Consider the following 25,123-nt stretch of genomic DNA (forward strand, 5'->3'; position numbering starts at 1 on the left):
CAGAGAAAACACAGAGAAGAGGCATAATTTTGAGAATGCCCCTTTTGCTGGGCATTCTTGCAGAAGAGTCCGACCTTATGACCCCCACATACATTAGGATTGCCCACTCTGCCTGAAGCTATTCTTGGACATACATTTTAACCATTATTTCACACAATACCAAGCCATTGACATTGCCCAGATTGCTTTTGATGAATGATGACTTGACAGTCCCAGTGGCTGGGCTGCAAGAGCTGCCTCCCTAGAGCTGGCTGCACAAGGCATGGGTGGGCAGGGCCCTGCCTCACCTGGGTCTCTAGGGAGCATTTCTCCTCTCTCATTTTGTCAATCAACTTCAGCAAGTAGATCCGGTCCTTCTTCAGCTCTGTTATTTCGATTTTCTCTTGCTCTTGAAGGGCCAGAACCTGCCGAGTGTATTGATCAGAGGCTGTTGCCAGAATCACATTCACTGATTCCAGAGAACGGATCTTCTCCTTCAGATGTGCTGGAGGTGGCAAAAGGCAAGTTACCAGTTAATGAGGTTCAAGGTGATCATCCCTTCCTGGACCAAACAGGAAGTGCCCTTTCAAACATAAAAAGAATACAGGGTAGGTTTTGAGAATGCCTTCTTTGCCAGGCTTTCTTGCTGAGGAGTCCTGCCTTATGCTAACTGGGCAAAGAGGCACCTTTTAAATGCGGTGATTCTCTTTATTTAGCAAGGGGAGAGTAACTGGCGCTATACACCCATAGCACAGTACCTCCAGTGACTGTTGCTGGTATCTATCTAATGTTTCTTTTTAGCTTGTGAGCCCTTTTGGGACAGGGAGCCATCTTATTGATTATTTCTCTATGTGGAAACTTTTGTTGAAGTTTGGAAACTTTTGTTGAAGAGTGGTATATAAGTATTTGTTGTAGTTGTTGTGACCCTCACATGCATTACGGCTGTCAACAATGATTGAAGCTATTTCTGGACACACATGTTTGTGATATCCCCCCCCCCAAAAAAAATATTTTCCCCAATCACATTTCTCATGTTCTTATCCAGGCCAATCCGGGATGGTGGTGAGCCTAACAGGAATATACTGCTTGTTTTCTACTGGAGATTAACAGTGCAAATTCCTAACCTTGTTCACACAATGAATCCATTGGGATTTACTCCTTTGAAAGTTTGTTTAGGATTGTACAACATAGGATGCTGCCATATACTGAGTCAGACCATTGGTCCATCTAGCACAGTACCGTCTACACAGACTGGCAGCGGCTTCTCCAAAGTTGCAAGCAGGAGTGTCTCTCCCTGGCTTATCCAAGATAGGGCTGAGAGAGATTCCTGCCTGTAACCTTGGAGAAGCCGCTGCCAGTCTGTGCAGACAATACTGAGCTAGATAGACCAATGGCCTGACTCAGTATATGGCAGCTTCCTATGTTTCTATCTTGGAGATGCTGCCAGGGAGGGGACTGGGAACCTTCTGCTCTTCCCAGAGTGGCTCCATCCCCTAAGGGGAATATCTTACAGTGCTCACACATCAAGTCTGAATCCTCTTGACTATTTTAGAAAGGAGCATTGAACAATGTTCTTATTTCACAAGTGGATTTGGAGAGCATTTGATCTTCCTATAATCCATGTGGCTTGACTCAGTTGTATGGGTCTTTGGGAGCTCTTTGCTCCCATCTGGTGCATCCTTTGCTTCTATCACCTGGTTTCAGTTATTTACTTTCTTTCAAGTCTTTGTTTCCTACAGTGGTATAATTTAGCAAATTCCATACTAGGAGCAGTACTTCAGGACAGAATTGTTGCTGGGATTTTATGCACAAGATTTTTTTTAAAAACGCTTTGCCTGTCTATAGCCCCTTATACTCCGCAGGAGAGTGTTAGCTTTTATTGTATATTTATATCCTTCCTTGCTTCTGGCATGAAACAAGGCAGCTTATGTGGGGGTTCCCAGGTGGTCACCCATCCAAGCACTGACCAGATCTAAACTTGCTTAGCTTCAGCATTCATGTGCTCTCAGACTATGCCCTGGGACACTTTGACTGATGAAGTTTATATCTACTGCTTGGCCTCTGATAATCTATATACTTAAGTTGTACAAAGCTACTTCCTCAGAATTACTGGTACCTTTGATACGACAGCATCGAGGCTTTCTTACCTATAGTCAATTCGTATTCATTCTTGATGGAAGCCAATAAAGGCTTGTAGGTTCTGAATTCTTCCATGAAGAACTCAAATACTTCTCTATAAGGCTAATGAGAGAGAGAGAGAGAGAAGAGATCCAGTACTACCACCACCAACTATGTAGATGGTTGTGTGTGTTTGTTTGTTCGTTCATTCAGGTTGACCAGCACTTCTACTATCTATTTTGGCAAAGGTGCACTATAGTCCTTTTAAAAAAAATTGATGCCTTTTACTATTACTATGATCAGATTCTTGCACAATATTTAAAGAATCTACTAGTGCACAGTCTCTACAACAGCCCAGAAAAGGATAGCTCAGAGAGGAGACATCAACATACCATAATCAAGACAAACTATTTGTTCTTGAACTATAGTTTGCAGTTTGAGCAGGCAATACAATTTAATTAAGATTCAACACATTTGACTGCAGGGATCATGGGACTGGGAACCTGGATAATTCTACAAATGTACAAGCACCCTCATTTACATCCATGTGACTCGACTGATGACCCATAAAACAGGACCTGAAGGCCTTGAGTGGGACCCAATGGTTTCTGCCTGCTTTATAGGCTTATTTGCCCTCCTTCTTTTCACACAGGTCCTGTGAGTCCTCTCCAGCTATCTCAATAGAAGGAGAAATGAGCATTGTACAAAGCAGGTGCTTACTAAGAAACCTTCTGCCACTGTTTAGACATTAAGTACAATTTTGTTTTCAAGGCTGGCCACAGCAGGCTTCTATTTCCACCTGCTTTCCATTTAAGAACTCTCCTGTGGGGCTTAAACGAACACTGTTGCACTTCACACTCGAGGTTTACAGTCACCAGGGTCTCTGTAACAGTTGTGTTGCCCTCAGACCTGGAGCCTTAATTCCTGAACTTTCCCTTTAGTAAGGTCCAGAGACTGCAGCTCTTTCCGCAGGTGGCATTCCAGCTCTTCAAGGTAGCGTGGCTTTGCAACGGAAGCAGCTATTTGTTCTTTGCTGGTGCTGAAAGGCAGAAAATCTACTATGCAACCCAGAAAGCATATCTCCATATGTTGATACCATCCATTTGTGCTATCATGTAAGATCCTTTCCAAAAGACTATCATTTCAGGATTTAAATTCAAAATGCACTAGCAAAGTTGTGAACGCCAGTCTAACTGGCAGGAAAGTTCCTATCATAACCAAACTACAAACTGGTTCAACATCTTATCCCTTCTTCTGCAGAATCCTTCTGAGACAGCTAGAGATAGCTAACATAATTCTTAGCACCTCACCAAACTACAATTCCCAGGATCCTGCAGGAAGCCATGGTAGTTTAAAATGGCATAAAACCAATATACGTTTGTAGTGTAAACATGCAGTTCGTCCACATAAACCTCTGGTATACAGGTACTGTGACTACTAAATAAGGCAATTAGAGGAAGGGTTAACAGAAATAATTAAAACAGAAACCATACTTTCTGTTGGGTATGCCATTGATATAATACTGTAGCTTCTAACAGCCTCCATATAATATTTGTTTAAGGCAGTGCTTTAGGCCTCATAGCTAGAAAACTGCAGCTTTAAAATTTTCTCTGTGCCCAAAATCTGTAGACATATACACTCAGTTCAGTTCCGTTTATTGATGATTGCTGACCAGAGAAATATATACATACAGCTCAAACAGTAACAATAGCTATTCGTAAACGTTATAGAACCCAGCTATACACATACACTCTTACTAACAGCTAACAAATAAAGTTTAATTATACTACTACTACTACTATTTCTTGTTTACACAGTCAGACAGGTGTTATTGACTGGTTTGTTTTATCTAGACATTGAGTCTTTCTCAAGGACCTAGGATGGCTGAATTTTATTATTAATATTGTTGTTATTATTATAGATATTGTCGCAAAATATAGGCTGTTCCCAGTAAAGATGCTTTTTGTAACTGGCTGATGGTGATTTATGTGGTGATGATGATGATGATGATGATGATGATGATGATTTCAGCTGAACTCATAGAAGTAGCAGTGAAAAAAGATATCCCCTCATTGTGTGGTAAAGATAAAAGGCGATTTGGGTCTGTTTGGGTCATTTGGGTAGGACAAGTGCCAAAGTACCGAAGTTCCGGAACTGTACGTGCTCCCCATTTTATGACCGTTTGCTTGTAAAAAACAAGGTAGGAGGCAGAGGAGGTGGCCATCTGCTAAGTATCAGCTGGGTAAGAGGTCTTTTCGTCCTACCATGTTGAAAAGCTAGGTACAGCTACTGGGTAAGATGGTGCACTCTGGGTAAGCTACTGGGTGAGCTACTGGGTGAGATGGTGCAGTGTGAGCTTCGCAGAAATCACTTCCCCCACCTCCTTACTTTTTACCAGCATACAATCACAAAATAGAAGTGCACACTTCTGTTGTAAGTGCACACTGAAACCTGGGTAGGGCACTTGTCCTACCCTATTGCTGGCTGTAAGAACCAACCTAAAGTGTTCTCTTCCTAGCCGCCCAGAAGACTTCACTTTGATGTACTGGTTTATAATGTCATGCACACATACCTTTGCCATTCAGGGAAAGAACAGGGTTTCCGGTTCTGTAGGATCATCTGCCCTGGTGCATATGCAGGCCATGTTGACAGCTGACTTCTAGAGAAAGTCTAAGAGGATCAAAGAGAAATTGTGGACATTCCCCCCGCCCCCACTACTGCTCCTGAGGCCCCGGAGGTGATGAGAAAGGGTACAGTGTTACAGTGGGACTCAGCTCTCTGAAGACTGCTGCTTCTTGGGCACTGGGGTCATTGGAGGAGGTACTGCCTGGCAGGTCCTCAGAGGCTGCAGGCTTCCTGGGATTTCAGGCTCCCAGCCTATGCTAGGGGCCAGAATAGGTTCCTGTTCCTCAACATAGGATCAGCCTTCTACTGAGTCAGACCATTGGTCCATCTAGCTCTGTATTGTCTACACAGACTGGCAGTGGCTTCTCCAAGGTTGCAGGCAGGAGTGTCTCTCAGCCCTGTCTTGGAGATTCTGCCAAGGAGGGAACTTGGGACCTTCTGCTCTTCGCGCTCCATCCCCTAAGGGGAATCTGTTACAGCACTCACACATGTAGTCTCCCATCCATATGCAACCAGGGAAGACCAAGCTTAGCAAAGGAGACCGGTCATGCTTGCTACCACAAGACCAGCTCTCTTCCTCTTTGGAAGAGGCCTTGTCTGGGCACCAGTGGTCCTCACAATTAAGTGCCTTCAATCTTTTTTCTGGGCCACTATACACCTCTATGAATCATTATTAAAATAGCTACATACCACTTTTCAACAACGACAACGTTCTCAAAGCAGTTTATGTAGCTGAGAAAATGGTTCTCTGTCCCCAGGGAGCTAAAACAAAATTTAAAACAAAATCTACACACATAGGAGACCCCAGCAATAGCCACTGAGAAATGCTACTCTGGCTGAACTGAGACAGTCGCTCTCCCGATTATGTATGTATGTATGTATGTATAAAATATGTATATTGCCCAGCTGACCAATGCCTTTGGGGAGATTTACAATCAAGAGAAAACAGACATTAAAATCAAGACAGCGGTAACACAAATTAAAAACCAATGCTAAATAAAAAAGAGCTACCACTTTTTGAAAAGTATGTCTTGCCCCGTTAGCATGTGCAGTCATATCAAGTATACCTTTAGTTACTGAGTTGCTTCCCCATTTTCCCACTCAATAAAGGCAATTCTTCACTTAACCAGGAACTAGGACATGTTTCCCACCTTTTCAAATGATGCTCAGACATCACTTAATGCTGAGGAGGCTCACTGAGGAACCAGGTACCAACATTTTAATTAAATAATGTAGGCAAACAATAATCATGTTGAGCCATCCAGGAGGTGCTTCCATCGGCCCCGCTGCTCCCCTGCTTTGACAGCACAGCATCTTCTCACGCTTAGCCCTGCATCCTCCATGCATGGATGTTCAAGGACGAGAATGTCTGTAGCTCATCAGAAGAGAGCACATGCTCTGCATGCCAAATGTCCCCGACTCAATATCTGTTATTTCTAGGTAGGGCAAAGAAAGACCCCCCATCTGGAACCCCAGAGAGCTGCTGCTAGTCAGTGTAGACAGTATGGAGCTAGTTGGACCAATAGCCTGACAAAGTAAAAGGCAGCTCCCCATGATACCAACAAGGATTAGTAGGTTAATAAAACCAGATGGCATGGTCTTTGGCAGGGTGTTAGCAGTTTGCTGTGATTGGTGGTCCACTTACTAGTGCCTTGGATTTCTTCTGAGGTAATTTCTTCACAACAGGAGGGCCTTCTTGGTCATCAGAACTCTTTTCTGATTCCAGGAATGATACCCTGGATAATGGCAAGGAGGGGGAAATGCAATGCCATTGAAAAAGAGGTTTTTTTAGTGCCTTTCGCTAGGTTGGGAGGCAGCAGCAGGGTGCTTCTGAACATATGAAGAGAGTGGATTCCACCCCCTGGAGCACCTGCATGCCTGTGGATGAGGCACAAGGGGGCAAGCGTCATACTGTTTTCTGTCTGCTAGTTTCGTCTCTGTGTCGGGACAGAGGGGTGGCAAATCTTTGGTTGCCTATGGAGAGCAAAAAGCTTAATCTGTAGATAGATAAATATCTTGGAGCAATTAAGATGATGCTGATGGAACCCATAAAGCACCATGGCTTCCTGAAACTCGAAAGATTAATGTAAATGTTTATTTCTTTAAATACCTTTTCCCAAAGTCCTGATTGCATTCCCTAGAAAAAAAAGGAAAGTTATTACAAGATAAAGAGGCACTGCTGTATCCTGCCTACTAAGGTCTACTTATTTAAACAGTATTTTATTTATTGAAAATTATTTAAACAAGTATTTGCTGCTTCTTTGCAATGTGGGATTCAATGATAGGCGCTTTTTTACAAGCTGCTCTTACTGAACTTAGCAAGGTTTACTTTGGAGTAAACTGCAGAGGATTTTGCTGCACATTTTGAATATACGCAAGTGCAGCCCTTTGAATCTTGGTGAATCGTGCTCCCCAGCAGAGGTGCACTTAGGTAATTTGGGAGCCTGGTCCTAAAGGCCTTTGGAGGACCACCCCTCCCCCCCACTGGAAGTTAAGCATCATCCCCCTACACACACACACCGTGACACATGCAGTATTTTTAACGCATGGCTTCTTGAGGGCACAAACAACAACTGAGTTCACAAGAATGTGAGAATATAAAACAGGTATATTTATGCAAACTATCATACTTTGGACACATTATGTGAAGACCCAGCTCCCTTGAGAAGTCTATAATGCTAGGGAAAGTTGCAGGAAAGAGAAGAAGAGGACAACCAGCAGCAAGGTGGACGAACTGGATTATGACAGCAATGAAGGCACCACTTAAAGGCCAAGTGGAAGACAGATCATCATCCTGGAGAGAATTTATCTATGTGGTCGCTAAGAGCCGACACCCACTTGATGGCACGTAACCAACCAATCATATTTATGCAAATATGCAGAAGCAGAAGCATTTCAAAATGCAACTTAACATATTCTTATCCCACATATTTCTTTCCCCACTCCCCGCTCTCTCTCTAAAGCAGAGGTCATGGCGTAGCCTGGCAACCACAGCACCAGCAACAGATTAAAGAGGATGGGTGGGGGGGTCCCTCCACCTGCCCCCATGGCTGGATTAATTGCTGAATCATAAAGTAGAAATGAAAACTGAGAAAGGGGGTTGTATGAAACTCACATACTTTGTATGCAGAAAGTTTCAAGTAAGTATCTTCAGGTAGGGCTGGGAGTGGGAAACACCCCTGTTTGAAACCCTGGATAGCTGCTGCCATTCAGTGTAGACAGTAATCAGCCAGATGCACCAGCAGTCTGCAGAGTTGTATCTAGGGAAAATAGCGCCTAGGGCAAGCATTGAAATTGTGCCCCCTGTCCAAACATCTGACACCCATCTTTCAGATAACTTTACCATAATATCAGCAGAAAAATACAAGTCTGAAGGTCACATACAAGTCACATATCTGAATATGTGTACAGTGACTTATATTATATTATTTTTTTAAAAAAAATTACCTGTAGCCCCTTTGGGGGGCTTCCTAAAGGCTGGGGGGGGGACTGCATAGGTTCCCTCTCCCCCTGCTGGCCTCACAGGGACCATTTAAGCATGTGCGGTAGCCATTTTTTAAATTTTTTTTTTCAAAAAATTGCAGCTTACAACAAAATGGCCACCACGAATGCTCAAATGGCCTCTGTAAGGCCTGGTATGGCCTAGGGCCTCACAGAGGCCATTTGAGCATGTGCAGTGGCCATTTTGTTTTCAGCAGCCTTTTAAAAAAAAATTAAGAAATGGCGCCCCCCTTCAAGTGGCGCCCGGGGCACGTGCCCTGCCTGCCCCACCCTAGATACGCCCCTGGCAGTCTGACTCCGCAGAAGGCCGTGTCCTGTGTTCATCAGGAACATTCATAGCTCAATGGTATAGCTCATGCCTTGCATACAAAACTTCCAAGCCTCCATTTCTGGTCTGGCTTCTCCAGGTCCAGAAGAACCCCATCTGCTGAGCTCAGAGATGCACCTAGGTAATTTTGGAGCCTGGACCTAAAAGGTCTTTGGAGCCCCCACCCCGCTGCAAGTTAAGCATCATCTTTTAACTCCTAGGGTCTTGAGGGTACAAACCACACACCACCCCAGACAGACTAAATACAATTTGTGGCCCCCCACGGGGTGTAGAGGCCCTGGACTTTGACCCCAGAGTCCAGGGGTAAGATTGCCTCTGGCTGAGCTACATGAACCAATGGTCTGACTCAGTCAGTAGAAGGCAGCTTTGTATGTTCAAAACAAGCATGCTTGCTTACTTACTCCCTAAGCATGCTTAAGTTAACTGTCTGGCAAGCTTAAACTAACTTTTGAGTAAGCATGCATTTTGAGCATGCTTACTCAAAACTTAGCTCCATCAACAATCAACAAATCTGTTTTGGATGGGAGCATTCATGCAAGATGCTTTAAAAAAATCTTTTTAACAAAAGAAAAAATCTCTCTTTGTGTGTGTGTGTGTATATATGTATAAGTATATGTGTATACACACACACACACACATACATACATACATACACACACCCTGATATGATGGGACAAAGCTCGCCCACCACTGTAAAAATGCACCCTCTTTTCCTCCCCCCTCCTTGTTATTTTTCTGCCACCTGCTGCGCTGGAAAAAAGCACGATCAAGAGCATCCCGCCCTGAAGCAGGTACACAGAAGAGAAGACCTCTGCCTGCCCGCACAGACCCGGAGGAGGGGGGAACAGCTGGAGGAGGGAGCTTCCCGAGGGGGCCTCCCCACCCACCAGCCTCCTTCCTTTCCTCCCGCCCGGCGGGCGGACTCACTTCAAACCCAAGTTGCGACTCTCCATGGCAGAGACCAGCTGAGCCTGCGGAGGCTGTTTACACTCGGTCGCCAAGGCAATAAGCACCGCCTGCCGCCTAGAGCGAGGGCGCAGCGCCCTCTAGAGGCGCCCACGAGAACCACGGCCTGTTTGCCAAAGGATTATATGAAGGCGCTTTTGGCAGAATGAGGGTGACAGCGCAAGGGATGGGGTGTGGGTGGCGGGGAGGGGAGGGGAGGGGGACAGGGGGGTGGGTCTGATGCATTGCAGGATATTTATGTCGGAGATGTTTCGCTGCAGGGGGGTTGGTACCTTGCATTTGTCCCTGGGAAATAGCTTAAGGGAAACGCAGGTGCGCCGGCGCTGTGTGAGCTGTTCGGGGGCTGCTACTACGCAAGATCAATAAAGGAGTGATAGAGCACCATGGCCGTCTCCTTAGGAGAAAGGGGTTTTGTTTCTGCACCTGCACCGCGTTAGGGACTCGATACGGGGTTTGCGACTAGCGCCTTAGCCGAGGGAGGTTGTGGAGCAGAAGGGATTTTCTCACTGGTGCATGAGTGACAAGGCACAGCTGCCGTGCCTGGGGCCAGACCGGGAAGAAGTGCCAAGTTTTGACGCCTGTCACCCACGGATTTGTAGCTGGATCCTAGGCAGGCTTACTCGGAACTCAAATCCGCGGTGTGCAGGGATCAGGAAGGGCTTCCTTCCTCCCAGCCAGGTTAAACGTGCCAAAGATGGCAGCCTGTGCTGCCGCCCGACTGCTACCCTCCGCTTCCTGAATGGCCCTTAACTCCCTAGTAAGTGCATTGGACACATGCAGCCTTCCCAGGTTAGAGCAGATCTCCGGGCCGAGCAGATCTACCAGCAGCGGAGGGCCTCCTTCGCCTGGACTCCATTTCCCGGCGCACTGTGCGGCGCAGCCAAGGGGGCGAGCCCTCCCGCGCCATGCTTTCCGGGACCTGTAGTCCACCCTCCCGTAGGCGGGCCGGGTCCAAGGAGGCTGCCGGACTCGGTGTCCCGTCGTGCTCCTTGGCTCCATTGTGGCCGAGCCCGCCTCCCATTGGACAGCCAGGGAAACGGGGCCCGCTCCCCTCCCGCTGACACAATAGTGATTCCAAGATGGCGGACGCGAATGCAGCGAGCTTACCTGGGGGAGACTCGGCGCTGCCCCTGCCGCCGCCGCCGCCTCCCCCCCCGCCGCCTCCCCCGCCGGAGGAGCAGGAGCTGAGCCAACGCCTCCGCCGCCTCTACCCGGCCGTCAACCAAGCCGAGACGCCGCTGCCCCGCGCCTGGAGCCCCAAGGACAAGTACAACTACATTGGCCTCTCCCAGGGCAACCTGCGTGTCCACTACAAAGGTAGAGGAGGCGGGGAGGGGCGGGCGGCGGCGAGCGGAGCCCCGGGGCCGGGGTCGCTGGGCCTCGCCTTTCAGGGGGCCCCGCTGTGGCTGGGAGTCAGGAGGCGGGGCGGGGGTGAAGGGCTCTGGATGGAGGGGCGAGCTGATGGGGCTAGCGGGCGAGCTGAGGGGGCGAGGAGAATGCCCATCGAAGAAGGGGGTGTGGGCTGGGATCGCGAAGGAGGGGGTGGCAGAGCCAGGAAGGCCAGTGGCCCAGAGGCGTCGTGAGCCCGTCCTGGCACTGTCCAAGCGGGGAGGTGCTGGACTCAGGTGGGAAGGTGCCTGGTCTCCCTGACAGAAATGGGGTCTCCCCAGGGCCTGCCCGGCCTGGGCTGAAATCGAGGCCAAAGGGGGCTCTCGTGCTGGCCTCAGAGCTGCCAGGGGCTGTCAGCCTGAGCCTCTTTCTCCCATGCCCCATCGCAAGCCCCTCGGAAGAGCCCCCTTATCTGGCATGTTCATTAAACTACGGACTGTGTGTTTGTGGATGTGTCTCATCGCTTGCTGAGGACAGACAAAGGAAGAACCACGGCTAGGCGTGCTGCCTCCCTGTCTTTTCCTCTATGGTGCAGTGCAGAGGCCCATTATTTTATCAGTGAGGCAGCCGCTTCCTCCTCTTGGCTTCTTGGAGAATGATTCTGACACTTGCAAAGTCTCCACTCTAGTCTGACAGCTGTCACTGAGGAGGAAAAGGGTCTGTGATCTTAATACCTCCCACACACTTCTATATCTTTTTTGCAGGACATGGGAAAAATCACAAGGATGCTGCTTCAGTCAGGGCTACCCACCCGATCCCTGCAGCCTGTGGTATTTATTACTTTGAAGTGAAGATAGTCAGTAAAGGCAGAGATGGGTAAGTGTGTGCTTCTGATTGATCTTGGACAGTTTTGGCTTTCTGTTTCCTGACTTGGAGGGTTTAAAGTTGTTTCCTCTCTGCTTGTGCTTGAACTGGAGGGGAGGAAGTCTTGAAAAGGGAATGTAGGAGGAGACACATGATGTTTCTGTAGCCCAATAGATACAAAGTTTTTCCAGTGAAATTTTAAAATGAGGAGCAGAGCCAGTTTTTAATTTGGTTTGGATTCAGGTCCAGTGGGGAGGATGCAACTATGATTCAGGTTCAATTCCAGTTCAAGCTAAAAAACCGGTTTGACTTCCTGCCATCAAATGCCAAGCCAGTAATATATACTGAGATGAGGCATGCTTATTATGCTGCTCCCTTTGCTGACTGTTATGGGTAATTATACCAACCTTACATCTTAAAATTCCAATGTTACTTGTTAGTGTGTTGAGGCTGAAATCCAATATGGCAGTGCTTGTTAAGGATGTGGTGGGAAACCATCTGTAAAAGTCTCTGCAAGCACTTGCCCAAGACACAGTGTATGGTGGCTTATAACTAGGCAATTCTGTGGACATGAAGAAATTGAGGTAATAGATGAGCCGTTTATCTACAGGACAGTGAAAACTGCATGTCCATAATCCCCTGATCAATAGGTAAAAGACTGCTTTCATCCACAGAAAAAAGCATCAGGAAATATTGTTCTTTGTGATACTTCAGGCTGTCATTTCCAAAAAAAATATTCCAGGGTAGTCTCAGGGTAGCTCAGCACATGCTTTGCGCGCAGAAGGGCCATGGCTCAATCCTGGCATCCCAGGTAAGACTAGGAAGGATCTTTGACGTAGATGAATTACTGGTCTGATCTGGCATAAGGAAGTTTCATATATTCAGTATAGTGTAAGTAGTCTTGAAAGTTTTGTAGTCCATGCTGCTCTTGAGGCTGTTCATATTAAACCAAAGGATTTTTAAAAAGAACTGTGCCCCCCCCCAAATCAGCTTGAATGCTGTGATTGCAGGATCAAATGTAGAACTCTTAATAGAGGAAATTAGATCAGTTGCTATGCTGTTGTTACTTTATCATGAAGAGGAATCACTATAGAAGTGGGAAATAAGAGCTTAGCAATAGGAGGTAGATTTGGCTTTGAAGAATAGTTAGGCTGTAGATTGTGTGTTGTGACAATACTGATGAAATCACACCTGTGGGCATCATGTTGGTGTAAATCCAGTGTTTCTGTAAGGGTATGGAAATTGAAAAACATATCTCCTAAATATGATTTCCTCACTCTGGTACTACAGCAGCATTTTGTGATGGCTGCTAAAGTGAGACATCAGATGCCAGCTGTTCTTGAAGGATCTGCTTACTCTAGGCATTGCTAAACTGAACCAGAGGCTTGTGCTGTTCCATTTTTGGGATTCTCTCCAGACAACTGATGATCAATAGTGACACAGAATGTTTAGATTTGTAACCAGGGTTTGCAGGGGCAAACTATGCTACATCCAGAATAAACTTGCTTTGGGGTGCATTGGTATTGAGCTTTAGCCAAGCCAGCTTCTGTCTCAGCACTTTGACTATAATTTCCATTCTTGTATGTTAAATTGCAGCTTAATGTAGAGCTTATTTATTTACTACATTTCTATCCTGCTCTTCCTCCAAAGAGCCCAGAGTGGTGTACATGGTTGTGTTTATCCTCACAACAACCCTGGGAGGTAGGTTAGGCTGAGAGAGAAGAGACTGGTCCAGAATCACCCAATGAGTTTCATGGCTGAGTGGGGATTTGAATATAGGTCTCCTGAGTCCCAGTCCAACACTCTAACCACTACACCAACCTTGCCAGCTCTTTGTATCAGAATTAGACTCCCATTACTGCTTAAGTCTTTGTTTGGCAAATCAGTGGAAGATTACTGATCCAAAATGTAGTGGATGTTTTGTTCATTCTTCTTGTAGGCAAGTCATGCAATGTAGGATTGCAAGATAGCTGAGGATGAGTGGCTTGTTGGTTATCTGACGAAAGCAGAGGTCTGTTTTTCTAAAATATTAGTATTATCAGAGCTGCACAAACACCATGGTCTAGAACATCCATTGAACTTTTCAGACCTAAAGGAAGTATCTCACCTGCAACTAATACTAGTCATTTTGGTTCAGTTTAGATGTATTATTAATTAATTGTTATGGACAAACTAAATATGGAACATTGTGGTTGTCAGAGTTTCTTTGGAGATTTTCTTGGTGCCATCATTCTATGAGAGTTTGAAAAACATCAGCCAAAACAAGGACTTGTGGGCATACGATTTATGTTTGTTCAGAATTCATTCATCTTGGTGCCATACTGATTGTACTTGCGTCTCTTCAAAACAAGGCAACTGGAATAAAAGGCCATGGTACTTGTGTGTGAGACAGGGATTCCAAGCATGCAGGTAGTGCAGTAGTATAGGCACTAGTCATGGCTATATTTTTTGTGTGAAGACTCCGTCCATATTTTTGAATTAGGATGGCCCTTGCCCACATCATGAAAATGGAAAATGGAAACAGCAAGGTTAAGTAATTTTCCTGTGAAGTAAACTGAGGAAGAAGTGTCAGTTGGGCAGAGTGGACGATGAAATTTGAGCACATTTTAGACTTTAGGAGAATTTCATGTAGTGCTCAGAGAGGAATCCATGAGAACTGGCTAAACAGCATCTTTTGTTCCTGAAGTACTAGATTAGGTTATACTGCCTATTTGGTTCTGTTCAGTTGATGAGAGCACAGTGTCTGTGCCAAAAAGCAATGGTTACTAATAATGTGCAGTTTTTCTGGATAAAATTGTGAATAATAATTGTCAATTCTTGCAAGGTATGGAAATGACTGTGCAAAGGAAAGTGATTTTATGCAAAATATTAATACAGTTGTAAAAATCTTTCTTATTTAAGTCTTGTTTCTGAACAGTACAGGTAGGTCTAATTCCTTCTGCTCTTGAGTCCCACACACACCCAGCTAAATATCATCTCTGCTCAGTTCTTTGAGGAAGAAGAGAGAGAAATAAATTTGTATTTATAAGGGTCGGTACAGTACGCATGGAGTTGTTACTGGATGGCCAGTCCTCAGAAAGGTCTAGGAACTCTTGCCAGCTTTCTTGAGATTGCTCAAGAAATCTTTTGGCAAAATCTCCCACCCCCACCCCCCAGTTTAGCATTTCGAGTGTGTTTCCCGATTTCCTGTATTGACAGACTTTCTGCTTAACCAGTAAAATGATTCACAATTTAAGCCTATTGCTTGGGCCTCAGGACATATCCCAGTATTTAGCACCATATTGTGTGTGATTGCATAGGAAGCTGCTTTCTCAGAGTCAGACCATTGGTCCATCTGGCTCAGTATTGCCTTTACTGACTGGCAGCAGCTCTCCAAGGTTTCAGGCAGAAGTCTTTCCTAGCCCTACTTGGAGATGCTGCCAGGAATTGAATCTGAGACCTTCTGCATGCAAAGTAGATGATTTAGTGCTGAGCTATGGCCCCATCTCCTAATTGCTTCCTTCCAAAATGGAGAAGTATTGGGCAGTGCCACACAAGGTGTGTCAGACCTACCCCAGTTCTCTTACAGTGCCAGTGTCTGTGGATATCCAATGTGTCCAATGTAATAGTTAGATTTTCTGTTGGATAAGCTAGATACAGATGTCTGAACTGGAGTATTCTACTACCACTAGCTAGGATGAATTGTTACTGCAATGGAGGATCTGGGAGAATCCATTGTTGCATTCCACTTCCAGCAGATATCATCCAGCTGTTGATGCAGTGCCTTGCTTACATCTGAGTAAATAAAGATGCTGGCTTGGCTAATCCTGGAGATAGAATAGAGCAGCTGCAGCATCTTTGGTGCATCTGTTGCACTAATGGCATCTGGACCAAATTGGGTTACTAATACTGTAGTTAAGTTGCAAATGCTGCCTAGAGGGGCAAATTAAACTAGTTATACAGTTTCCAGAATGGTTGGAGAGAGCTGATACGAAATACTAACTGCCTCACCGCGACTGCGGCCACCGCCATTTTCCCTGGCAGCAGCTCAGTGGCCTCCTGCCGTGTGTGAGCTCTCGCCACCTCAGCCTATCAGGCACCTCTGCCGCCCAGCCATTCAGCTGGGCGCTGGGACGCACTTTCTAAAGGCGCAACCAGGAGGATTATATATATAGATGCTGGACTCCAGAGGCAGTCTCAGCTCCCAATGAAGACTCTGAACACTGTTTGTTCCTGTGGGCTTCCAAAAGGCTGAATCTCTGCAGTCTCATAAGCATCTACACTTTCCGATTTGAGCATGTTCATGTTCTGTTTAGGTGCCAAGGTGCTAATGGTCAGCATTCCAGCAGCGGCAACAGGACATAGTAGATTGGATACTTGTTTTGAAAATTGCTCAGTGCTTTCTGTGGTGTTAACAGTAGTATCAACATATTTATGTACTCAGCCGGTGATTCTGGGTTATGTTTGTTTTTGTTTGAAGTAGAGGTGACTCAAAGAATAATGTGATGCTTTGGTGTTGTCACATAAGTAGGTCTGCATAATTATTGGACAGCCATTGCAGATATCCGCTATCTAATTCTGGTAAGTGCAGTACTTTCCCCATGGCATTAGTACAGTAACATAACAGTGTTGATTTTTGTGAGTTTGAATATGGAAATCTATTTTCCAGCCTCAGTCAGCCATAATCTCTCACTGTAGCAAGTCAGGCTCTAGGGATCTCTCCCAGCCCTACTTGGAGATGTTGAGGATTGAACCTGGGACCTTCCACGTGCAAAGCAGGTGCTCTACCACTGAGCTATGGCCCTATCTTCATTCTGGTAAGCGATCCATGTACCAGTGTGGCATGGCATCATTGGATAGCTTGCTGAGTTGTTCATCCAGAGGCCTGCTTTTGTCCTGAGGGTGGTCTTCTGGCCATGCCAGATGAGCACTCATGCCAGACCGTGAGAGCTGCTGTCCTGTAGAAAGGGGTTGAGCAGTGTTCTCTCTAACAGGGATTCCCAGATGTTGTTGACTACAACTCCCATAATGCCCAAGCAAGAGCCTTTGCAGCTGGGGATTCTGGGAGTTGCTGTCAAAATCTGGGAATCCCTGTTAGAGGGAACACTGGGGTTGAGCTGTTAATACAGTAATGGATTTGTGCTACTGTCACAACCAGTATTTCATCTCTGGTATGCAGTGTTTGTAAAGGACCTGGATTCTTTCATGTGAGTGAGTGATACTTATAAAATGCTTTGCTCCAGCTATTGTTTAGAATAGGGTTGAAATGTGTGCCATCCCCCTGCAGCAGAGAGAGGCCAGAGCCAGGTGCCCCCTGGAAGGCATTTTGGGGTTTCTTCACATGGAGGAAGAGCAGCAGTGTTTTGCCCCAGCAACCTCCCAGGGAGCAGTGCAGATATTAGAAGAAAGCACTCCAGGCAGTGGAATGGCTTGAATGGCGGCCATTTTGCTTTGGTTTCCCCAGAGGACGCAGCAATCCATGACTTGTGTGTTAAGAACTCTTTGGCTGGACTGCCGAGTACTGCAAGTGGGGCTTCCATGGTTTTATTTTTCTTCTTACCTTTAAATTAATTGCCTGCTTGCCCTCCCGTTTTAAAACACAAGGCCTCAATGCAGTTCATTAAAACAAAAACCAGGAATAAACAGAAACATCAAAACTGCAGCAACTTGGGGCTCCCAGTACTTTTCCTCACTTCAGGTTGACATGCTTAATCCTGCTGATAGTTAAATTGATAAGATTAATACCCATCGTTAGCTCCTTTAGCACACAGCACAACACAGGAAACTCTCCCGTGCTATTACCAGTGCTGACGTAGAATGGCTCTTCTTCTCTGCCAGGCTGTCTATCAGAAAAGAGCAGTTCTTGAACAAGCTAAGCAGCTCAATAGAGTCCCTTGTTCCTGATGAGAGCATGTTTGCAAAACTGACTTACTAGTGAAATAACAGGGAAGTCTGGTCCCCTGCTCTACCTTCTAATTCAGTAAAACAGCGTTTAAAGATGTACTCCTACTATAGAAATGATGGCTGGGCTTGGTGTGGTAGCAGTAAGGAGCTCTGATGGCAAGGAGAGCCTATGTTTCTCTGCATTTTTGCAAATCACAAAGTACATCATCTCATCTTCAAGAAGAGCATGGAGGCTAGTTTTCTGCCGGTGACCAAGGGCAATGGCAAGATGATAAACTGGTAAAATGAGAAAAAAGTAACCAGCTTACTGTTAGGCATGCAGTGCTGGAACAGCTAGGAAGAAAAATGTAAAATACCTTGTTTAGGTTTTCAGATAAAAACGGAACTAGTGTGTGCGTGAGACGTTTTTGGTAAAGGGGATCTGAGTTATTTATTGTTAATATTTTATTGTTAAATTTATATACCACCTTTCATTAAAACAATCCCAGGGAGGTTTACAGCAGAATTTAAAAACAAGATTGTAAATATGACACAATTAAAATATTAAGCTGAAAATATAAAACAAACCTGATTAAAAATTTAGAACACAAGCATAAAAACAGTACAAAATACAAAGAAGCAGCAGCAGAGACAATAATATAAAAGCCTGGATAAAAAGCCACGATTTAACATGCTTTCTAAAAAATGATGGAGACCGAGGAGCGATTAGGCACTGGGAGAGGATTCCAGAGTCTGGGGGCAGCAACAGAGAAGGCCCTGTCCCGTATGCACGGCAACCGAGCCTCCCTCATTGTCGGCACCCAGAGCAGAGTCCACTCAGATGACCTTGTCAAGAGGGCAGAAACCCTTGGGAGTAGGCAGTCCCTCAGGTACCCTGGGCCCAAACTGTTAAGGGCTTTAAAGGTCAAAACCAGCACCTTGAATTGGACCCGGAAACAAACTGGCAGCCAGTGCAGCTCTTTCAAAATGGGTGTGATGTGCTCCCACTGGGCAGCTCCAGATAAAACCCTAGCTGCCACATTTTGCACTAGCTGCAGTTTCTGGATATTCTTCAAGAGCAGCCTCACGTAGAGCGTGTTACAGTAATCCAGCCGTGACGTGACTAAGGCATGGGTAACCGTGGCCAGATCTGCCTTCTTGAGAAAGGGACGCAGCTGGCGCTCTAGCCGAAGCCATGCAAAAGCACCCCGACCACCGACTCCACCTGAGCTTCCAAAAGCAGAGCCGGGTCCAGTGGTACCCCCAAGCTGCGTACTTGCTCCTTCAAGGAGAGTGCAACCCCATCCAGAACCGGTAAAATCTCCTCATCCAGATTGGGTCTCCTACTGACCAACATTACCTCCGTCTTGTCTGGATTCAATTTCAGTTGATTAGATGATATATTATTGTTAGGGTATCTTTGAGCTCTAGGTGATGGGGCCATAGCTCAGTGAAAGAGCCTTTGCATGCAGAAGATCTCAGGTTCACACCTGGCATTTCCTGGTAGGACTGAGAGAGAATTGTGCCTGAAACCTTGGAGAGCCACTGTCAGTCAGTGTAGACCAGTGTTTCTCAACAATTTTGGAGTCATGGACCGGTACATTCTTTGTGCACAGTTTCCTGGACCAGCAGTTAGTAAAGGGGTCGCCCCCCTCGCTGCCCCCTTGGCTGCTGGGTAACTTTCATTTTGCTTCCTCGAAATGAACATTATCCAGCAGCAAGGGCTGTCTGGGACTGAGCTTTGGAGAGCTCCAGCTGGCAGCCGTTGCCAGCCCGGAATTGTTTTTTGGGGTGTGATTTTTATTAGTGATGCCTCACGGACCAGTACCCAACGCCTCGCAGACTGCTGCTGGTCTGTGGACTGGCAATTGAGAAACACTGGTGTAGACCACATTGAGTCAGATGGACTAATGGTCCAACTCAGTAGACAGCAACTTCCTATGTTCCTAAAACTCTCCAAACAGTTTCAGCATATATGACTACATTTCTAATTAAAAATAAGGGGGTGCTTTTGAAATGTATGAATAAACCTGGCATATTGGTCTTTTTGAAATGAGGCTTTCTGTTTAACTGAGGCCTCCTATTTTCAGAACTAGGATATTTGTATCCATGAATGAATAATAGAGGAATGTTTGTCACTGAATGAACTCCTAGCATTTCAAAATTTAAAAGTGTACAGATGTTGGTAGTAAAAACAAATAGATTTTGTTACATGTCCAGGCTGATGACTAGCTGCCTAGTTCGTTCTGAGAACAAAGGTAAGAACAGAGTGTGTTAATTCAGTCAAGTCTTGCCCAGGTAAATGGCTTGGTGCACTCTGACCTGGCAGATAGGTCAGCTGAAGAACTTCGTATGTGTTTTGTAAGACATTCTTAGTAGCTGATCATTTTGCATTCTTGGTATCCCTACCACATCCTGCACTGGGCAGACAGCTCTACCGTCCAAGGTGGTTGGAAGTTTGGATTTTCCCAGCCTCACATAGTTGGTCTGTGGCAAAGCAGGGACTTGAATCTGAGATCAGAATTTTTTAGAGCATGGACTAAGTACATGTCATCTTCCCTGGAGGAAGGAATATTAACACTCAACTGTGTAGAATGATGGTAGTTAGATCCTGCCAGTTCCTTGAAAGAGTATTCCTCTCTGTTCCTAGGCTCAAACCATCAGCCAGGTTCCAACCAAATAGAAAAGAAAACCTATGGAACTAAAGTTTTACAGCCAAAAACTTCCCAAAGCAAGGGTGGCTATGATGGGGAAACTCTCCTTCTAAGAGCAGATAATAAATTCCGATGAGCTATCGGTGACAGACAGTGCACCCTGCTTAGTAGTCAGTGGAGAAGGAAGCATCTTGTTTGCAGCTGGAGATGAGGCGTGCAGGCAGTGCTTCTACAAAACTGCTGTTCCCAGCTTGCTGCATGCAATTTTGATTGGTGGAGGGCAAGGGAGCTGGTTTAAAGAGCAATGTGACCAAGTCTAAGATCCAACTTGTCTTTGTGCAAAATTTCCATCACTGGGCTAAAGTTATTAGTTGAAATAATTCACACGCATTACATTTTAATTACATGCCTCTCTTTATCTGAGAACTGGTGAGTTTTCAACAAAGATTTGAGATGACTCTCTGAGCACACCAAGAAGGGTTAATAAGAAAGCTATTGTCTTGGCCTGCTGACTGAGGCATTTTGTGCTTGATTTCAGAGGGAATCTGACCAAAGTCTCCATGGAGTGATAAGTTAAACTTCCTCCTATTCATACTGTGTTTCCAGTAGGGGGGAAGAGAAGCATTGTGTGAACTTGCTTGATCTGTTTCTCTGTTTGCTGAATTAACGAACTTCTGTTTGTTTGAAGGTACATGGGAATAGGACTCTCAGCCCAAGGTGTCAACATGAACAGACTTCCTGGTGAGTCACTGTTGTTTGTGCTTGGCTTGTGCTGTGTTGTTAACTGCTGCGCTGGAGTTGTACCATTCTCAGAAAAAGTGTGTCCATTTCCCCTGCAATCCGGAGGCAAAATGTTGTTTGGAGAGAAACTCACTAAATTGAGGCTTTGTTTCCATGGCTGGATGTGATCTTCCTGTCGTATAACTGTAAACTCATTGCTTTTGAACTCCATGGGGCATGAGGAACCCTGATCCCAAAATAGGTGGATACCGAATGTGACAACCAGTTTTAGCCTGTTGCTTGTTCTCGCTTGCATTGCATGCTTCCTTGCTTTTATTCCCATAACTTGTTTGCCTATCCGTTGGTTGGTCTTTCCGTTTCTGTAACACGGCTTGCATTGCAGTACATCTTCAGTTACAGTATAGTTTCCATATGCTAGAAGGAACACCTGATCTATAAATATAGAGCACAATCGAAATGTGCATCATAGCATCCTTCCTGTCTCCTCCTGTATCATGTGAAGATTTATTACTTGTATGTTTTGGGACATGTTTTAAATCTCTAGAGGGTTAAGTTGCTAAGCCAACTGGGCCCATACTTCCTTTCACTGGGGATGTATGTTCTGGTCCACACCCCATCATCGTTAATGCAATGCAAAGGAACTCCATACACATTTGAAAGCACACCCATTACTTTCAGGCTGAATGTCCCAAAGTGAGAAAGCATCACGGTTGCCTTGGCAACAGGAACCTATTCCCTCTGACCCCTTGCAGATACTCTGCACCCTTTGGCAGAGAGAAATAGCTGAAAATGGGAGGGTTGGGGGGCAGTATTTTTTTTTTTCATCTGTGTGCTGAATGAGTTTTGTTCTGGGTGGCAGTATTAAAGCAGTATGTGCACATGTGCATTCAGAATGGGGCTTTCTTGATTCAACCTGAGCGGGATCTAAAATTAACTAAGCGGACATCAAAAAACTTGTGAGCGCACGCATGTGCGCATTCCTCAGAGGGAACACTGTCGGGGGGAACTTCTTTGGGGGCTAAAAAGGTTCACAAAACATGCCCTCCCCCTTTCAGTTTTGCATAAAGGGGTCAGCTTTGCCAAAGCTACTGTTGCTGTTCATACTAAAGAGGATGGGGTTAAAAGCCCTTTGCTGTGGCTTGGCACAGGTGTATAATGACTGAAGAGAGCATTTTTGGGATCAGACTTCAGCCCTCGGATAAACAGTTGCCAATTTCTAGGCTGTAGTTTTGGTTGCTTTTTGGGAGCTCCTGCCTGCTTGTCTTCCTTTAAAAGCTGATTTCTCCTATTCTTTGTCCGTGTATTTTGAGTTAATTCTGGAATCTGCTCTTTGACAGTTTGGCTGTGTCTTTTTAAAGAACTGCAGCGTGTTGCTGCTTCATGATTAGGCCAGGGAGCAGCTTCTTGCTTAGCCTGGAATTGCACATGCTTAGCATTTGCACTTGATTGCAAGGTCACATGCAAATGACAGTGTCCAGTGAGATCTGTGGGCATTATTAGAGTGTGCCCATGTGATTTGTGCTAAATGCAGGGCTTTGGGGCTGTGTTTGCTGTTTAACACTTTTGTAGCTATCTGTTAGAAATGCACTGGACTGCAGCTTTCAAGAGGATCTCTGTTCATTAGACCTCAGGGCTGGGTCATAGTCGGGTCTTTCCAGCAAAAACACCCTGACAATGGATTGCTAGAAATGGCAGGTATTGAGCACTGTTGGTAAAACATGTATGAGGAGATTATTCTTCCCTGAACATGCTTAGGATGGCTTTTAATGGTAGAGCATAAGGAACAAGTCAAAAAAGGAGAAGAGTTATTCCACTTGCATCTTTGAATTCATGTGATATTTGTGGAAAAGCAATAAGTGCTGGAATTAGCAGCAGCATAACGGTACTTGAAAATGTGACTGTCTGGGCCCACAACAGCTTGTGATCTATCTACCTACACAATTTGTAGCATTCCAAGCTAAGCATAGCCCACAACCATGTCTGCCAGTACTTAGACTGTGCTCTCGCCCTGTTTTTGTAGCCTAGAGTAGGCAGCAAACAAAAACACTGGATCCTTGATGGGCTACCATATTTGGCTCATGGGTTGTGTTCAGTGTTGTGTTCCAAAAGCAACAAGTAGTATTTCGCGAGTGGACAGTTTCGTCGGCTCGCTCTAATTCATATTTTACCCTTATTTTCTCGGTCACATAACCCTCTCCATCCAAGAAGTTTGGAACAATTATCACGTGTTGTCCTTCTAATGGCCCTGTGAAATAGATCAGGCTCAATGGTGATGAGCCTATGGTCACTCCTTCATGAGATCCTGGACTGGTCTAGAATTTGAATTTGAGTTTCCCTGGCTCAAACCTGTTCACTATCCAGTATTTTCCACTAGCTCTCATGGTAGGAGTTGTGCTAGCAGATGTCAGTGTCTACCTGTGTTACAGAGAACAGTGGCTGAATGATACTGTATACTAGTTTCTAATTTGAAATTGCCTCTATTTTTCATATCCCATAGGAGGAAAGATTTCGGCCTTGTTCTTCGCTATATGTGCTATGGTTTTTGCTGGCTTTTTTTGGAGGGGTTGGGAGGGCTGGTGAATAATAGAAGACAAAACTCCTAAACAGTAATGCTCTGTTAAAATCCAAAGCATTACCTAAACGAGTCCAGCCAACTTCTAGAGATAAGTGTTTAAAAGAGATAATAGATAGACATCTCCTTGACCAAAACAGGAGGGAGTTAACTTTTGTTGCCATGTTGTAAAGTTTGTATTGTTTCCACTTCTAATTCCAGATAACATTTTCAGTTGGTGGCAGAGGTAAGCAAAAGGAGCATCCTGACACCAGTTTAAATTATGGCCCTCTAGAGGCAGAGGAACTTTGGAGCCTGATTCTAAGTTTGGTTACTGGGAGGACAGTCCCACTGTTGTTATAGGAAGGAGTTGGTAGAAGTGTCAGGTGAGAGGCGGATTCTGTCTCTCCTTTTCAGCAAAAAGCTAGCTTTGGAGCAAGCTGTGGCTTACGGCCTTTCACTTTGTGCCATGCTTTGAGAGCCACTGAAGTAGCATTTCTTTTGGCTGCCCTTCCCAAGAAATACAAATCTGGTACAAAATGAGAAGCTGACTTCTTAGTCTTGTGTCGGTGCCAGAGGTGGCTAGCAAGGGGCAGATTCTGTGTCTGTCTCAGCACAGAGTGAATCCTCCCCCCTGCCCAAGTTCTCTGTGATGTGGGAAGAACTCAAGGGGTGAGTGTCCTCACATTGTGTAGGGATGGAGCAAGCCAGTGCAGGAAGGGATTCTTGATCACTGATGACAACTGTATTTATGGAACTCATTTAACAGGACTTCCCAGGAAATGTATTTAGGATTACAGCTTTAGTGCATAAACAGGACAATCAGTAGTGTGTGCTATTGGTTTTGCTTTATAAATGTTCTTTATCGATAACTCTAGAAAGTTCTGTGTTCATATTCAGAAACGTAGTTCAAAGTGGCTTATTTCAGTCTCTGAGAAACATAAATCTAATATTAGGTGTCAAAATTCTTTCTTGGCATGTAAAGAACATAAGAAGCGGCCTTATACCAAGTCAAGACTATTGGTCTGTCTAGCTCAGGATTGTCTACACTGCCTGGTCGTGGCTTTCCAAGGCTTTAGGTAGGAGCCTCTCCCGGTCCTATCTGAGGATGCTGCCAGGGATTGAACATGGGACCTTCTTCATGCAAAGTTGATGCTCTACCACTGAGCTATGGCCCAGTATAGCTTTATTGTACATATAGCAAAGCTTCAGATAAGTTACAAACACCTCTGGATATAGTGGTTATGGAAAAGCTGGAAAGCTCCTTACAGCCTCTTCTGAAACTTTGCACTAATCTTGGCTTAGCCACTTCCTTGCCCAAATATAAACTTGCTTGTTGAACACTCCCCTCATTAGCCTAACTTGTGAGGCAGTAGCAGTACTTGTGAGAAAGGTTTTCCAGGTACGCTTGACTTGGTTTGTTTCTTCAGCATTTTACTATAGTTAGAGCTCATTCACCCAATTCTGATTTCTGGGTTCTTCACTTGGCATGAAAATAGGAGCCGCTTAAAATACAGAGGGCCTGGGTGGGTGGGTCTGGAAGGGTGTGGTAACTAGAAGCCTTGGAAAATACTGAGGATGCCACTGCTGAGCTGTCATGGGTGT

The 25,123-nt window shown here is 45.3% G+C and overlaps 2 protein-coding genes across 11 annotated transcripts in view; one reads left to right on the forward strand and one right to left on the reverse strand.

The window, feature by feature from the left end:
* Positions 1-10,156, reverse strand: part of TSNAXIP1 (translin associated factor X interacting protein 1) — a 27,015-nt gene extending 16,859 nt beyond the window's left edge. The window contains exons 1-7 of one of the 8 annotated variants that reach the window (XM_053270595.1): positions 10,138-10,156; positions 6,833-6,859; positions 6,368-6,458; positions 4,670-4,767; positions 3,007-3,136; positions 2,127-2,220; positions 288-484 (exon numbers count right to left, since the gene is read on the reverse strand). In XM_053270595.1, coding sequence (XP_053126570.1) covers positions 288-484; positions 2,127-2,220; positions 3,007-3,136; positions 4,670-4,716 — 468 coding nt within the window. In that variant the 5' untranslated portion in view covers positions 4,717-4,767; positions 6,368-6,458; positions 6,833-6,859; positions 10,138-10,156. Of the gene's footprint in view, positions 1-287; positions 485-2,126; positions 2,221-2,817; positions 2,840-2,896; positions 3,137-4,669; positions 4,768-6,367; positions 6,459-6,832; positions 6,860-7,841; positions 8,074-9,478; positions 9,548-10,137 lie in introns of those variants that run through there. The other 7 variants (XM_053270593.1, XM_053270596.1, XM_053270594.1 and 4 more) reach the window with 7 other exon arrangements.
* RANBP10 (RAN binding protein 10) overlaps positions 9,767-25,123 on the forward strand; it is a 56,319-nt gene continuing 40,962 nt past the window's right edge. For 2 of the 3 annotated variants that reach the window (XM_053270603.1, XM_053270604.1), the window contains exons 1-3: positions 9,767-10,834; positions 11,611-11,722; positions 20,915-20,967. In XM_053270603.1, the coding sequence (XP_053126578.1) occupies positions 10,597-10,834; positions 11,611-11,722; positions 20,915-20,967 (403 nt within the window). In that variant the 5' untranslated portion in view covers positions 9,767-10,596. The remainder of the gene's footprint in view (positions 10,835-11,610; positions 11,723-20,914; positions 20,968-25,123) is intronic. The other variant, XM_053270602.1, reaches the window with a different exon arrangement.

This window comes from Hemicordylus capensis, chromosome 9 (genome assembly GCF_027244095.1).
Source record: "Hemicordylus capensis ecotype Gifberg chromosome 9, rHemCap1.1.pri, whole genome shotgun sequence".
Lineage (NCBI taxonomy): Eukaryota > Metazoa > Chordata > Lepidosauria > Squamata > Cordylidae > Hemicordylus > Hemicordylus capensis.